General features: G+C 24.5%; 1 protein-coding gene and 1 long non-coding RNA gene across 3 annotated transcripts; one reads left to right on the top strand and one right to left on the bottom strand.

The window, feature by feature from the left end:
* Window positions 1–2006: 2006 nt before the first annotated feature.
* On the bottom strand, window positions 2007–16786 carry LOC105150479 (uncharacterized). 2 transcript variants are annotated; one of them, XM_087413548.1, is made up of 16 exons: window positions 16098–16786; window positions 15057–15176; window positions 14561–14678; window positions 14005–14266; window positions 13006–13122; window positions 12830–12920; window positions 12041–12186; window positions 11616–11748; window positions 5854–5973; window positions 5570–5687; window positions 4767–5022; window positions 3728–3844; window positions 3575–3665; window positions 2616–2761; window positions 2215–2347; window positions 2007–2117 (listed from the first exon to the last, which is right to left on the bottom strand). In XM_087413548.1, the coding sequence occupies exons 1-16, from the start codon at window positions 16239–16241 to the stop codon at window positions 2064–2066; spliced, it is 2166 nt and encodes a 721-aa protein (XP_087269674.1). In that variant the 5' UTR covers window positions 16242–16786; the 3' UTR covers window positions 2007–2063. The 2 variants fall into 2 exon arrangements, with proteins under 2 accessions (XP_087269674.1, XP_087269675.1); XM_087413549.1 differs by lacking the exons at window positions 11616–11748; window positions 12041–12186; window positions 12830–12920; ... (3 more) ...; window positions 15057–15176; window positions 16098–16786 and adding an exon at window positions 6791–6934.
* On the top strand, window positions 7525–11470 carry LOC147907397 (uncharacterized). Its single transcript, XR_015547474.1, has 3 exons — window positions 7525–7593; window positions 7762–8924; window positions 9060–11470. It is a non-coding gene; the product is annotated as an uncharacterized LOC147907397 (long non-coding RNA).
* Window positions 16787–17129: the final 343 nt, after the last annotated feature.

Genomic DNA, 17129 nt, shown 5'->3' with positions numbered 1-17129 from the left:
TAAAATGTCCTTTTTTTTTACTTTTACATATACAAAAAACATATTTAATATTTTAAATTGATTAAAATAATTTTATCATTGCTGGACGAAACAATGAATCATCCCATTTATTAAAATTAATACAACACAAAAAATAAATAAACATTTATTAATAGCAATAAAATTATATTTTTATTTTCTAATTTCTTCTTTGTACAGTTTAATTGAAAATTATAATCAGGGATATATTAAATTCCATATTTATATATTTATCGAGTCACAGTATATTAACGCAGTAGCAAATATGAGATTATAGTGATCCATAAAGGTTTGTTTATCCCCATTTATTTCACACCTTTTTCTCTTCTAACAATAATATTAGCATAATTTGAGATAATTTTCATAATTTAATCTACTAGTAAAATAATACAAAATATCTCATGAAATTAAAATACACAATTTAAAAATAATCGTTAAAATACATAAAGTAGGCCCATTAAATAATCGATCTAATGCTACAAGAAATTTAACATGTGCTTTTTTCTCATGGAATATTATCCATGAGACACGAGTATTGAAGTGAAAGTTGCGTAAAAGCACCGTTTCTTATTCATCAGTATTCATCTTCGTTCTTTCAATAAGTACAATTGTAAGTTATTTCTTCTCTTCTTTAGAACAAAAATATTTAAAGAATGTCTTATCCATTATAGATTAGACATATTTAAAGCTAGCATGTACACAAAATCAAAGGAATTTAACGAAAGTAATAATAAAAATTTTTATAAAGTAAGTAAATGAAAAACCAAAACAAAATTCAAAGATGTTAAATTATATACATTTACAAACATATAGGATTTATTCAGACAGATTTCTTTTAGAGAGAAGTAATTCCGCTCTATCTTCACAAGAGCGCTTTGTCAAAAATTGTGCGACACCCTATATAACATATAATTTTACATTTTATTATATTTTGCTAGTTATATCTATTGAAGAAAGTTAAAAATTGAAAAATGTTTTACTAATTATTGTATAAATGAATAAATGAGAGGAATATATAATTATCATCACATTTAAATGATTGATTAAATATACCCTACATTTTTATGCCTTCCTTTTTATTATAAATTTTAAAGTTAGTTTTATATTTTAAATTAATTCAATAATTTAACTACAACAATACAAAATACCAGTGAGACTAAAATATTTATCACTTGACACTTTCTGTAGGGTAGAAGTCGAACGGTTAAATAATCGATTCGAAAGTGTGGAACAAAATTTAACAGATGTTTCCTTTTCATAGAATATCATTCACGCGAGAAATTATAAAGTGAATGTCACACAAATATATTATTAGTTCGTCAGTTTTGAATTTGTACAATATGTTTTATTTCAATATATATATATACTTGTACGTTATATATGATCTGCTGGGATATAAATGTTTTAAAAGTATCACATATAAACATTATTATATAATAACAATGTTGTGCAACATTATTGTGTAATAATTATATAATTAATGTACTTACATTTCTATTTGTTTAAATGTATAATATATCTATATTTCCTACGTTATTTATACTAAATTAAATATGTTTTACAAAATATGAAATAGTATGGGTCGAAATATCAAACAGAAGATTATAAAATAGTAATATTAAAATAATATCGATTCTCAAGATACACCATTAAAAAACAAAGAAAATAATATATATGTGTGTGTTTGTAGTATTAAATTAATCTAAGGATTTACAAGGCATAACGTGGAATATTAATTAAAAAAGAAAGCTAATACACACGTAAAATTAAGTCACTACTCAATTTATTTTATTCTGTCTTAATATGTAAATTATTACTATTAAATATACATATATCTATCTATATATATATATATATAAAGTAAGTGCAATACAAATATGTATATTAGTTAATCTTTTCTTCACATTAAGTATTATTATAAAATATTTCTTCTTCTATCCTTCATTTATACATTATTTATGTTAATGATTTTGTTTTTTAAAGAGATATATTGCAAACGTCTTTTATTTACTTCATACTATTATAATACAAATTATAATATATTGTTATGATTGCATTGAATACATAACAACGAAGTAAGAAACGGATGCATTTACTAACTGTAAAAAATGTTTGCTTTCATTTTATTCCATTATATAAAAAATATATTTTTAATACTATAGTAAAGGATATAAAACATATGTATATTTTGTGTACCGTGGCAAAACATTCTAAGGACGCTACAAACAATCCACCGCATTTCAGGTGAAAACTTTTACTACCTCTTTGCAGCAGGATCAGTATTAGCCTTTGTATGAATAAAGGAGTTACATACCACTGAACCTTGTATCTAAAATTAATGATGATTTAAAAAATGTGAAATAAGAACATTTACATGATGCTTTTTCATCATGTATACATATATGTGCCATGTACTATATTAATACTTCAAAATTTAATTATAAATATGTTTCACTTTTTTATTAATAATTTAGGAGCCAATTTTGTAACACTTAACGACTGTAATTGTAGCGTTACAGTTGTTAAAAGTTACAGAATAGGCTTCTAAATTTTTTTCATAATATATAACTACAATATAAAACAATTATATTACTTACGCAGTGACAAATATATAATTATTATGATCAATAATTTGTTGTCCGACCAAATTGCATATAAACATGTATAGAAAACAAAAAGATGTAATTGCGAAACTTTGTAAAAGTTCTCCAGTATTATATTCGAATAATACAATCTGAAAGATCTAGTAAACAAATGTATTATTGGCTGCGTTCAACAGAGAGAACTAATCAGTTAGCGTTTAGTGATTTTTTAATATGATTGGTTCTTGCCTTTAGTTCTTCACTGGATCTAAGTGTAAAGACTAATTATATTGAAGAATCACTAACTGATTAGTTTTTCTGCTGAACGCAGCCATTCAGATTAAATTGAGAGAACATACTATAAATGTAATTTATAAATTTGCGATAGAATTTAGCAGAACATTTATCTACTATAAATTAAGGTATTAAGCTTTTCATAAAGAGAAAATTATAATATAAATTTTAATAGTAATTGCCATATATATGAAATATTTCTTATTATTATGATTATATATATATTATAATATATATATATATATATATATATATATATATATATATTATAATGTATTTTAAATAAATATTACAACAATTTATAAACTAATTTGAACATACCAAAAACTTGATTTATATTATCAAAAATCATAAACTATGTGCGAAGTGAATTTCTGGCATTAAAATTAAGTTACATTTTATTTTTCACATAATCATTTTTTTTTATTTTATATTTAAAGCTTATATTTTAATAATTTAAAAATCCGGATTTGAAAATAAAAAAATTGTGTCATCAAATATATGTCAATTATACCTTAAAATCCAAATTTAAATAATCTTTCATAAATTGTTACCCTCAAAATATTAATCTAATTTCGATCGAATATATATTGTTAGAAAAAGACATTAAGATTATTAATCTAAAGCAACATAACGAAATAATATGCAAATCATTAACATTTGTAAAAGACGACACGCACTCGAAAAATATTTAGACTTAAAGAAAGCACTCCAAATACTATTAAAAACATGTACGAGATTTGAAATCTGGATACAATATAGTTGGAGAATCTAAAAACAAACGTAAGTTATTACGAATGTTGTATAATTATTACAGATATGTAGATACTTACGTCATAGATTTTCGATGAATATCTACAACACGAATTAGATCTTTATAAATTAAAATCTCTTTCTGCGTATTAAGATCTTTTAACGTACAAATATGTATAGCTTTCTTGATACGATAACTGTAAATAATATAATAACTATCTGATATCTATATCAAGAAGTAAAAATAATTTTAAAGAAATAAGAGAAAAAAATTATAATAATTCTTGATAACATAAAAAAAAATTTAACTCTTAATAATATAATTTAATAAAATAATTTTTATAAGTGTGCTCGCGTTGCGCATTTATTATTGATCTAGTTCTATAGCGTAATACATGTTCTATGCTCAAACTTATTGTTGTAATAAGCTTATTTGTAATATTACATAAGTCTGGACTGCTGAGACTATTCAATAACATTGAAATATGTGAATGTAATTAAGAATTATACTTCTCACGTATTTGACTTTATTCATTAAAATTTTCAAGGTAAAGCTAAAAAGTAATTTTATATATACTATATTGCACATTACTGTAAGGAATAATGTATACTAAGAGAGAGATTTCATTATTTTAATAAACTAAATGTTTAAACTTTTAATTCTAAGCATATTAATAATGGATATTTTATGAAGTAAACTTTTCGTATCAAAACAAATGCTTTTTACAAATGGGAGAACTCATTCCTAATTTAAGTTCATTTCTAATTTAAATTTTGTATGAATTTTTACGATGTTAATATCAAATTATTGATATTTTCCTGATGTTGATTAGCAACAATATTATTATTACAGCAGGTTGCTTTTCAATTTAAATGTATGATATTTTTACTCTAGTTCTATTTATGATTGCGTTTCATGACTGAAAATGATATTGGCGCGTTTACAGAATTGAGTATATACCTACTCATAAAATTCACACCGAAGTATTTAAGCACTTAAAATACAACTCATACTATATACGCTTTTGTTACTTATTGTTAGTTATCTATTCATGCAGCACGGCCACTTTATTAAATTATTTAATTATTATATATTTATCATTTTATTATATATATTACCTAGCAATTTTGAACATTCCGCAGGCATACTGAAGATATACAGGGAGCAATGACCCAATCGCCAATAATGTTGTGCTCCCTACAGTAAAAGTTGTATTTACGTGGAAAAATAATAAATAGAAATATTTTTCATCGATAAAATATTCGGTGCAGATCTGCAGGTGATATGATCGAGATATGTTTGTAGATAATACAAAATCAATAAACTCCAATAGAAAGATGCCCATAAATACAAATAAGCTACAAATTAGAAACACTATTCACTATTATGAAGTGTTAAATATAAAATATATTTTTTAATGCTCTTTAAAATTTTATATTTTTTTATAAATATATATTTTAAAATATTTTATATGTTAATTTTTTTCAAGTTAAATCAATATATATGATGAACTTTATCAAAACTATTTTTATTTAAATCATTTTTCTCAAAAAAAATTTTTATGTGGTGAATTAAAATGGAAAATTCTATATATTCATAAATATTTCTTTTATTAAATATAGAAAATTTTAAAGTAGGTATTTGATACTATCATTTCATATTTCAAAGCAATACTTGTATCATTGCAATCTCAAACTTGTTTCATAAAATTAAAACATTATATTTAAGATTATGTACAGTTTAAATATTTTAATTACGCAACATTTTGGCCTGCATTTTTATTCTTTGGTACATTTACATTCAAATGCTAATTTGTTCATTACAGAAATTAAAAATATTTTTTAGTTATAAAAATTTTAATAAAAATTTTATTAAATACTTTCCAACATAAAAAGAAATAAAAAAGATCTTACTGCCTTACTTGTAAATCCAATCATATATTGTTTTGCATTATTTCCATATTTATCTATAATAGCAATTTCGTTACTGTCTCTTAAATCATTGTAGACATGCTGAATTTGGTCCATTAATTCTTTTATCTATCTAATCAATAAATTATATACTAAATATCTTACTATTAATAAAATTTAAAAAAATTGATAAATAATATTATATATATCTGATAAGATATTTATTTTAACAAATATATAATAGTTAAAATATAAGATAAGATATTTATTTTAATAAATATAGTGAACAACTTGCCGTTTCATTGTTAATATAAAAGGAATTATACTTTATAATACAGCAGATTAAAGGAAGTGCGATAGAAAGAATTTTAATGATGTCTTCTGTAGAACATGTTGAAGTCAAAATTATTGTAAGCTATAAATAGTAACTTTTTAAAAAGAAATGACAGAAAGATATTTACATTTTAATCTATTTTAATGTAATTAGTAAGTCATTTTTATCACTTTATATAACAATTTTTATCAAGTCGTACAATTAGGTTTCGCGAGTTAATTTTTATTTGAATTCAATATTAAAGTGCTAACGTTTCGTAAACATTGCAATTTATTTCAAGGCAACGTGTAACTTGATACTGTATCAAGTTGATATTGATGAAATAAATTAAAATGTTAACAAAAAATTGGTATTCTAATAATAGTTTTGGACAAAGAGATAAATGCGCGCGCGCGCATGACTTCTGTATAGAAAATTCTCGTGAAAGCCTCATAAATATTAAGTTACAATTATAATTTTCAAAATTATGTACTAATATAATTATGTAACTATTTGCAATAGAAATCGACATAATATTAGGTGTTGGAATTAATTCGTAGCGTTTTTTAATGAAAGAATGTTATTTATTTCACATGAGCATTAAAAAATACATTAATGAAAGTACTTCCCATCACTTGTAAAACGCTACGAATTAATTCCAACACCTAATATAATATTTTATTACTAGAACGTACAACTGTATGTGTACGCGTATACATGTACTTGCACAGACTTTTTTTATACGTATAAAGAATAAGATCTTACTATTATTTGCGCTAATTTTTTATATTTAATTGCTCATTTGACATATTACAAGTCAATATTTTCAGAGAAATATCAATTCTTAAATTAATCAGCAAATTTGCAATTATAAATCAATTCTAGATCAAATATAATACTTGAATTAAAATCTTCATACCAGATGTATAATCCAAGTTATAAGGATGCTAAATATACATATTATTTGCAATCCAATAAATTTTGATTTTTTATAAGGCCACAAACCAACTATTAACAAAAGAGTTCGATTAAGACTGAAATATCTATCCACAATACTGATCATGTCTCAGCTAACTCTAAAATGCTTTTAACGGAATTGAAATGAATGAAGTTGAACTTATCCCCACCATTTAATTGATTGATTAAATGTTTTTAATATTTTTTTCTTCTAATTTATGAAATGTTCCACAATTTAAGACAATTTCAGTAATTCAACCAATTTCGCTAAATTGTTAAAATTTACATAAATTTTAAAAAATTTTTTAAATTTTCAATGATATGTGTACCATGAAATGTGCAATAAAATACTGATGTAATATTAAAACCCTCGCAATTTAATACTACTTTTTTAAAATATGTCGAGTTTAAGCGATCGATTCAGTTACGAACAAATTCAACAGATGTTCTTTTCTCGTAGAATACATCCATAAGAAAAACTATGAATGTAAAATTAGCGCAAGCGCTGTAGTTACTTTTTCAACGACGCGTATTCTCGTGTTTCATTCTAAAATACGCCCTTGTAAGTTATACTTGATTTTTCAGAGTCAGTACATTAACTTGAAAATATAGCGTAGAATAATTTAATTCGCGTTATCAATAAGTGCAAGGGATGTACAGACCAATTTATAAACGTAATTGATATCCTTTCTTTCTTTTTTAATATCTACTTCATTCTTTGTGAAAAAGAAGATATCTTCAAATATGATGAAAATGTATCTAATTGTAAGTAGAGGTTGGAGAATCTTTTCAAAATAGACACAATAAAAGTGTACTTATTATAAGCATGCGTTTCTTTTGACTTTATTTTATTAGTATTTTTTAAATTTAACTTCTTTTATTCTAAAAGATCAATTAAATCATCTTATATAAATTATTGTTTATAATATATAGGGAAATTTTTAAAGTTCTCTTTATTAATTATATATCCGAGGTACAAAATACAGAATCTAACAGGAAAATCAATTTTCATTCAACAAAAAAAATCTGATATATGATATTTATATATGATACATCAGATTTTTTTTATATGATATAAAATGATATAAATAAATAAAGAAAAATCTTTTTATTTCTGTAAATTAAAGTTAAAGGCATATTGAGAATAAAGATAAATATGGGATCACGATTTAATACAGCTGATTTTATCATTTGTTACATTGTTAATACACATTACAATAAATGACCTTTAAATAATAAATATTAATTAGCGGGCAATGAGAGCATTTATAGTGCAGTATTTGAGCGGAATACATAAAATATATTCACAATAATTTTACATTACTTGTTGATACAATATTCTTGGCCGTTTCAGTTTACTTTAAACCATCATCAAAATAGCATTTAATTTTCATAAGCAATATTCCAATCTGCCTATGTTGGAGACGATCTCTGCGTTTGAGGATGTATTCCTACTTCTTAATTGAAAATGCTATTACTTTTTTTCGTTGTTAAATCAAGTGAATAACCAAATGATACGATAATGAAACAACAATATTAGTTGTATTGATTTTACATAGTTTCTCACTTTTTCTCCAACGCAGAGATCATCTCCAACATATGCGGAATATTGCTTACGAAAATTATATGGTATTGCTAATGATTAAAGTAATGGTTAATAGTTTAAAGTAAAAACCGAAATGTCCAAGAATATTGTATCATCAAGTAATGAAAAATTATTGTAAATATGTTTGATGTACTGCGCTCCAAATACCGTGTTGTAAATGCTCTCATTGCTCGCTAATTAATATTTATTATTGTTTGATTTTTAGAAGCTCATGAAATATAATTGTTTTTAAATAAACTTTAATTATATGCGAGACATGTCACGATCACGATATAAAATACATGTTTTTCCAATGCACTTTTGCGTATACACAGAAAGGGCATTGCAGCTTTACTCGAAAATAGAATAAAAAACTAATTTTTTTCTGCTAGTTAAAAATTATAGATATTTTATGGCACATTTCCACTTGTCGCTGACGCATCATTTGTTACCGTATTCAAACTTTCGCCTTCAATATTCTTTATATTGCTAGCGTCGGATAACGTTTCAGGTACCTGTACGAAAAAAAATTAAAGTATTAGAAAATGGAATCGAGGAAAATTTATTATACAAAATTATCACATACTTTTATCTGGCAAGGTAGATTAGGCAAAATAATTAAAGAGAATACTTATCTTCCTAATAGGCCACGAAAAAGAAGATTCGCAGGTAGTCAATTTATCGATAGATCCTATGGAAGGAATGAGTTCATCAGCAAGAAAATTATATTTTGCATGTACAGAGGTCATTGTTATGATTCCGATTCATTATTACCGTATCATTGAATTTTTAATTGTTTTTGGCAGAATTGGATGGTTATTTGCAGACATTGTAAACAAAATATAACATTTGGCGAATCAGACCATCGTGGCCTTCGTTTTAAAATCATAATTAGATGTGGTCAAACACCAATTAACTACGGTCCTTTCATTATAAATGCTTACGAAATCAATCTTACAATAGTTAGTATTTGTTATGAGATTATTAAGCATTGTTAGAGAAGGCATAATCTTTTGAGAGCTTATGGACTTCGGCCAAGACCTAAATTGGTCTGTGAAAATGCTAATGAAAAAGTTCATGCTGCGGCAAGTGCAGTATTTGATAATTTGTATAGAAAAATGATTGATGAAGAAAAAGAAAATACTAAGAATGGACATTCTTTATTAAATTTGAAAATGTCTGGCGACGGATCCTGGAAAACACGCGGCTTCTTTTTATTATTTGGTGTCACGAGGAAATTATATTGGCAAGTTAATAGATCATTGTAAGGAGCAATTATTGTCAATCATGTACGTATTGGAAAGTAAACATAATGCTGAAGATAATCTTCTCTGATACAAACAACACGGATAAAAATGTGTTAAAAACCATACCGGTTCTTCGGAAAAAATACAATGCGCGATATCCTCTCGAGTCTGACACCATAGCCATCGAATATAGGAGCATATTGTATAGTCTTTTTTAATCGTTGATTTCAAATTTGAAATAAAAAATATGCAATTCAAAATAGCAGATCCAACATGACTAATAAGTAAATATACATGGAAATGATTTTAGCGTTATCCATCCTGTATCACCTTATTATAATAAAGGGAACTCTAAATCACTGTTCTATATAAATTTAGTATTCATTGCCATTGGATCTGTTATTTTCAATTCAACAATTGTGATTACAGTATAAGAATTCAGAGTTTCCAAAACCACCAAATATCAATTTTCATGTATCTACGGATTTTCAAAAATTCTTGTCCTTTTGGATCCGCCATTTTGAATTGAACCTTTTTTTAATACAGATTTGAAATCAATGATTAAAAAAGAATTTAAAGTGGAAACATACAGCTATAAGAACAAATTGTCAGATATTTTTTACGATTTTTTTTTTGAATTATTTGGTTTTATATTTCAAAGTTTGTCATTTTTTCTGGTTTTTCATGATTTTTTCAAGGAGTTTTTAATTTTGATTTGCATAAAACATTTTTATAAACATCGAAAAAATATTTTTTATATTGTTGGAACGTTCCTAAGTTAAATGCCGCAAAACAGACTTCGATATCATTTTTTGTTTAGCCGGAAAAAATTAATAAATAAGTTACTTCCGAAAAAAATTGTTTTTGCGATTATTAAAAAAATGGAGGGTAATGGAAAAAAACGGACAACGTAGTAGTTTTCAGCACGTCAAAATCCTGTAGACATATCTTTCAAAGTTCAAAGCAGAAGACCCACCATAAATTTTGTCGGCTTGTGTAATCGATTCAATGTGGAAATGTAACAGATGTTCCCTTTTCATAGAATACTACTCACGCAAAAAATATAAAGTGAATGTTACGCAAACATATTATTAGTTCGTCAATTTTCAGTGTTCATTCATATGTTTCATTTTAATGTATATATATTTGTACGTTATACATATGATCTGCTGGGGTATAAATGTTTTAAAAGTATCACACGTAAACATTATTATATAATAACAATGTTGTGTAATATTAATGTATAATAATTATATAATTAATGTACTTACATTCTATTTTTTTTAATGCATTTTATATATATATATATATACATATATATATTTATATCTTACGTTGCCTATATTAAAATAAATAATATTTTATAAAATATGAAATAGGTCTGAATATCAAACAGAAGATCATAAAATAATATTAAAATAATATCGATTTTCAAGATACAACATTAAAAAATAGAATAAAAAATATATATGTGTGTGTAGTATTAATTAATCTAAGAATCTAAAAGATATTAAGGAGAATAATAGAGAATTATAAAAAGAACGCTAACACATAAAATTAAGTTATTACTCAATAAAATTAAATCACAATTCAATCTATTTTTTATTCTGTCTTATTATGTAATTTACTATTAAATATATGAAAAAAAAGTAACGTGTAATATGTATATTTATTGACTTTCTTCTTACATTAAATACTATTGTAAAATATTTTTTTTTCTTCGTCTTTCTTTTATAAATAGTTTATGTCAATATTTTTTGTTTTAGACACGAGATATATTGCAAGCTGTCTTTTATAATATACTGTTATAATCGCGTTGAATATATAATAGTAAAGTAAGAAATGGATGCATTTATTAACTGTAAAAAATTATGTTTGTTTTCATTTTATTGCATCATATAAAAAATATATTTTTAGTATTATAGTAAAGGACATAAAATATATATTTTGTGTACCGTAGTAAAACGTTCTAAGGACGCCACAAACAATCCACCGACTTTCAGGCCAAAACTTTTAATACCTCTTTGCAGTATAATCAATATTAGCCTTTGTATGGGTAAAGGAGTTACGTACCATTGAACTTCGTATCTAAAATTAATGATGATTTAAAAAATTTGAAGGAAAGAATATTTATATGATGTTACTTCATCATGTATACATATATGTGCCATGTACTATATTAATACATCAAAATTTAATTACTAATACTTTTCATTTCTTTATTAGTAATTTAGGGGCCAATTTTGTAACTTTTAACGACTGCATAATTGTAGCGTTACACTCGTTAAGAGTTACAGAATAAATAACTGAATTTTTTTTATAACATGCTACTATAACAAAAAACTATATTAAAACTATAACAAAAAATTATATTACTTACGCAGTGACAAATATGTAATTATTATGATCTATAATTTGCTGTCCGACCAAATTGGATAGAAACATGTATAGAAAACAGGCAAATATAATTATGCAAGATATCATAAGTTCTTCAGTATTATATTCAAATAATACAATCTGAAAGATCTAGTAAACGAATGTATTATTAAGATTAATTTCTGAATATAGTATTAAATAAACGTAATTTATTAATTTACGATAGAATTTTTAGTACAACATTTACTACTATAAAAATTATTACTATAAAAATTAATGTGTTAAGTATATATTTTCATAAATAGAGTGTTATAAATTTTATTGTAATTGCTATATATATGAAATATCTCTTATTATTATATATATTTAATTTTAAATGAATATTACAACAATTTATAAGTTAATTTCAAGATGCACGAACTCGATGTTATATTATGAAAAATTAGAAACTATGTGTGAAATGAATTTCTAGCAAAATTAATAGTTATATCTTATATTTCACATAATTATTTAATATTTAAAGCTGGTATTCTAATAATTCCAAAATCCTGATACGGATTTGGAAATAAAAAAATTATGTCAATAAATATATGTCGGTAATATCTCAAAATGACAAAATTTAAATTTAAATAATCTTTACATAAATTGTTACCCTTAAAATATTAATCTAATCTCTGTCAATATTGTTTGTTAGAAAGAGACCTTAAGAAAAAGACTTAATTTATTAATCTGAAGCAAAGTAATGAATTAATATGCAAATCATTAACATAGATTTGTAAATGACGAGACTCACTCGAAAAATATTTAGGCTCAAAGTAAGAACTCCAGTTACTATTAAAAACATGAACGAGATTTGAAATCTGGATATGAAATAGTAGGAGAATCTAAAAGCAAACGTAAGTTATTACGAATGTTATATATTTATTATACAATATATATAGATTACCATCGAATATATAGATTACTTACGTTATAGAATTTCGATGAATATCTACAGCACGAATTAGATCTTTATAAATCAATATCTCTTTCTGCGTATTAAGATTTTTTGATGTGTAAGTATGTATAGCTCTCTTGATACGATAACTGTGTAAATAATTTAATAATTGATAACTGTAGCAAGAAGTAAAAATACTCAATAATTTTAAAGAAATAAGAGGAAAAAATTAGCTTGTGTTATAGCGGTCAATAATATAATTTAATAAAATAATTTTTGTAAGTGTGTTCGCGTTACGCACTTATTATTGATCTGGTCCTATAGCGTAACATATTTGTGCACAAACTTATTGATGTAATAAGCTTATTTGTAATATTATATAATCCCGGACTGTTGAGAATTTCCAATAACATAAAATATAAACGTTAACTACTTTTCATGTATTTGATTTTATTCCATTTAAAATTTTTTTTTCAAGATAAAGTTAAAAAGTAACTTGAGATACACTATATTGCACATTACTCTAAGGAATTATGCATATTAATATTTCGTTATTTTATTAATCTAACTATTTAAATTTTTAATAAGCATAATAATAGCTAATATTTTAGAAAGTCAATTTTTCGTATCAAAACAAATGCTTTTTGAAAATAAGAGAACAAAGAGCTCATTTCTAATTTAAATTTTGTAACAATTTTTAAGATGCTTATTAACATCAAATTATTAATATCCTTGCAAAATATTGATTAGCATCAATATTATTATTATGGCAATTACTTTTCAGCTTAAATGTATGATATTTTTTTTTAATTCTATTTATGACTGCGTTTTATGAGTGATGTTGACGCGTAGTTTATAGAATTGGGTATACACCTACTCATATAAAATTCATATCGAAGTATTTAAGCATTTAAGATACAACTCATATCATGTACGTCTTTGTTACTCATTGTTAGTTATGTATTCACGCATCACGGACACTTTGTTTTAATTACAAATTATTTGATTATTATATATGTTTATTATGTTACCTAGCAATTTTAAACATTCCGCAAACATGTTGAAGATATGCAATAAGCAATGATCCTGTCCCGCATATTACTACGCATCCTATAGTAAAAGTTGCATTTATATGGAAATACGGTAAATAGAAATATCTTTGTTGATCGATAAAATATTCGGTGGAGATCTGCAGATGATGTGATCGAGATACGTTTGTAGATAATACAATATCACTGAACTCCAACCATAGAGAGGTACTCATAAATACAGATAAGCTACAAATAAGAATTACTATTCACTATTATGAAGATTTGGTATTATTGTTTCACATTTCAAAACAATACTTCTATTATTGCAATATCAATCTTGTTTCTTAAAACTAAAATATTATACTTATGACTATGTTCAGTTCAAATATTTTATTTACAGTATTTTGGCATGCATTTTTATTCTTTGGTACATTTACATTCAAATGCTAATTTGATTTATTATATAAATTAAGATAAATATTTTTTAGTTGTAAAAATTTAATAAGAATTTCATTAAATAATTCCCAATATAAAAAAAAATGAAAAGATGTCTTACTTGTAAGCATAACCGTATACTGTTTTGCATTATTTCCATATTCTTCTGCAATAGCAATTTCGTTGCTATCTCTTAAATCGTTATAGACATGCTGAATTTTTTCCATTAAATTTTTTATCTATGCTATCAATAAGCTTTTATATATCTTATTGTTAGTTAAAACTTTAAAAAAATTGATCAATAATATTAGGTGTTGGAATTAATTCGTAGCGTTTTACAAGTGATGGGAAGTACTTTCATTAATGTATTTTTTAATAATATTAGGTGTTGGAATTAATTCGTAGCGTTTTTTAATGAAAGAATGTTATTTATTTCACATGAGCATTAAAAAATACATTAATGAAAGTACTTCCCATCACTTGTAAAACGCTACGAATTAATTCCAACACCTAATACATATATATATATATATACATATATATATATATATATATATATATATATATATATATGTTTGTTAAGATGTTTATTTTAATAAATATAGTTGACAACTTGCCGTTTCACTGTTAATGTAAAAGGAATTATACTTTATAACAAAGTTGCTAAAAGCAAATGCGGTAGAAAGAACTTTAATGATGACTTCTGTAGAACATGTTGAAGTAAAAATTGTTGTAAGCTGTAAATAATAATTTTTTTAAGAGAAACAACGTTATTCATATTATAACCTATTTTAATGCAACTATAAACCATTTTTATCACTTTTTATCAAGTCGTACAATTGGGTTTCGCGAGTTAATTTTTATTTGAATCCAATATTAAAGTGCTAACGTAAAGTATAAATATTGCAATTTATTTCAGAGCGAGGAGCAATTTGATTATATATCAAATTGACATTAATGAACTAAATACAAATTTATGAAAAATTGGGATTTTAATAATGGATTTGGACCAGGAAGTAACCCGCGAAACGCATGACTTCTGTATGGAAAATTCGAAAATTGTGAAATCTTCAAAAATATTAAATTGTATAATTATAATTTTCAAAATTTCGTACTAATCTAATTATGTAATTATTTGCAATAGAAATCGACATATAATAACATTTTATTATTGGCACAACTATATTTACACGGAAAAAACATAGCTGAAAACTTCACTGATTCAGTAAATCTACAGTCGTATTATACAGACGTAATATACAGTCAATTTTCTATGTTAAAATAGCAATGTTGACAGCTGAATAACATTAGAGATTTATTAAGATTTATTAGAGATTTATTAAGAAAATCAAATTTTCTTAATTATCGATGTTGAATTCGCGCAGTAAATTATAGGTTTGCTGTACCACCCAGTTAATTTTTTTTCCGTGTATATGCGTATATGTACTTGCTCAGACTTTTTTTATACGTATAAAGGATAAGATCTTACTAATATTTGCGCTAATTTTTTATATTTAATTGCTTATTTGGTATATGTCAAGACAATTCATATTTCCAGAAAAAAATCAATTATCAAATATCAATTCTTAAATTCAGCATATTTGCTATAGTAAATAAATTCTAGATCTAATATAATATTAGAATCAAAATCTTCATACCTGAAATATAATGCAAGTTATAAGGATGCTAAATATACATATTATTTGCAATCCAACAAATTTTGATTTTTTATAAGGCCACAAACCAATTATCAACAAAAGAGTTCGATTAAGACTGAAATATCTGTCCACAATACTGATCATGTCTCAACTAACTCTGAAATGCTTTTAACGGAATTGAAGTGAACTAAGTTGCGCTTATCCCCACCATTTAGTTGATTGATGATAAATGTTTTTAATATTTTTTTCTTCTAATGTATGAAATGTTTCACAATTTAAGACAATTTCAGTATTTCAACCAATTTCGCTAAATTGTTGAAATTTACATAAATTTTAGAAAATTTTTTGAATTTTCAATGATATATGTACCGTGAAATGTGCAATAAAATACTGATGTAATATTAAAACTCTCCCAATTTAATACTATTATACTTTTTTAAAATATGTCACGTTTAAGCGATCGATTCAGCGAACGAACAAATTCAACAGATGTTCTTGTCTCGTAGAATAACATCCATAAGAAAAACTATTGCTGTAAAACTAGCGCAAGCGCTGTAGTTACTTTTTCAACGACGCGTATTCTCGTTTCATTCTAAAATACGCCTTTGTAAGTTATACTTGATTTTCAGATTCACTATAATCAACTTTAAAATACAGTAAATTAATTATAAAATTATTGGTCCGTATTTTTATACTTCACTTTTAACAATAAAAGCGCGTATATATTAGGTGTTGGAATTAATTCGTAGCGTTTTTTAATGAAAGAATGTTATTTATTTCACATGAGCATTAAAAAATACATTAATGAAAGTACTTCCCATCACTTGTAAAACGCTACGAATTAATTCCAACACCTAATATATTTACGTTATATATTTTTAACATATTATTTACGTTATACGTATATAGTGTAGAATAAATAAATTCGCGTATTTATCAGTAAGTGCGAGATGTGTATACCGACTATTTTATGAACGTAATTTATATTCTTTTGTTCTTTTTTAGTATTTACTTCATTCTCTATGAAAAAGG

This window comes from Acromyrmex echinatior, chromosome 14 (genome assembly GCF_024713525.1).
Source record: "Acromyrmex echinatior isolate Ae372 chromosome 14, ASM2471352v2, whole genome shotgun sequence".
NCBI lineage: Eukaryota > Metazoa > Arthropoda > Insecta > Hymenoptera > Formicidae > Acromyrmex > Acromyrmex echinatior.
The sequence above is the reverse complement of the archived record's forward strand: the minus strand, read 5'-3'. Positions and strand labels throughout refer to the sequence as shown.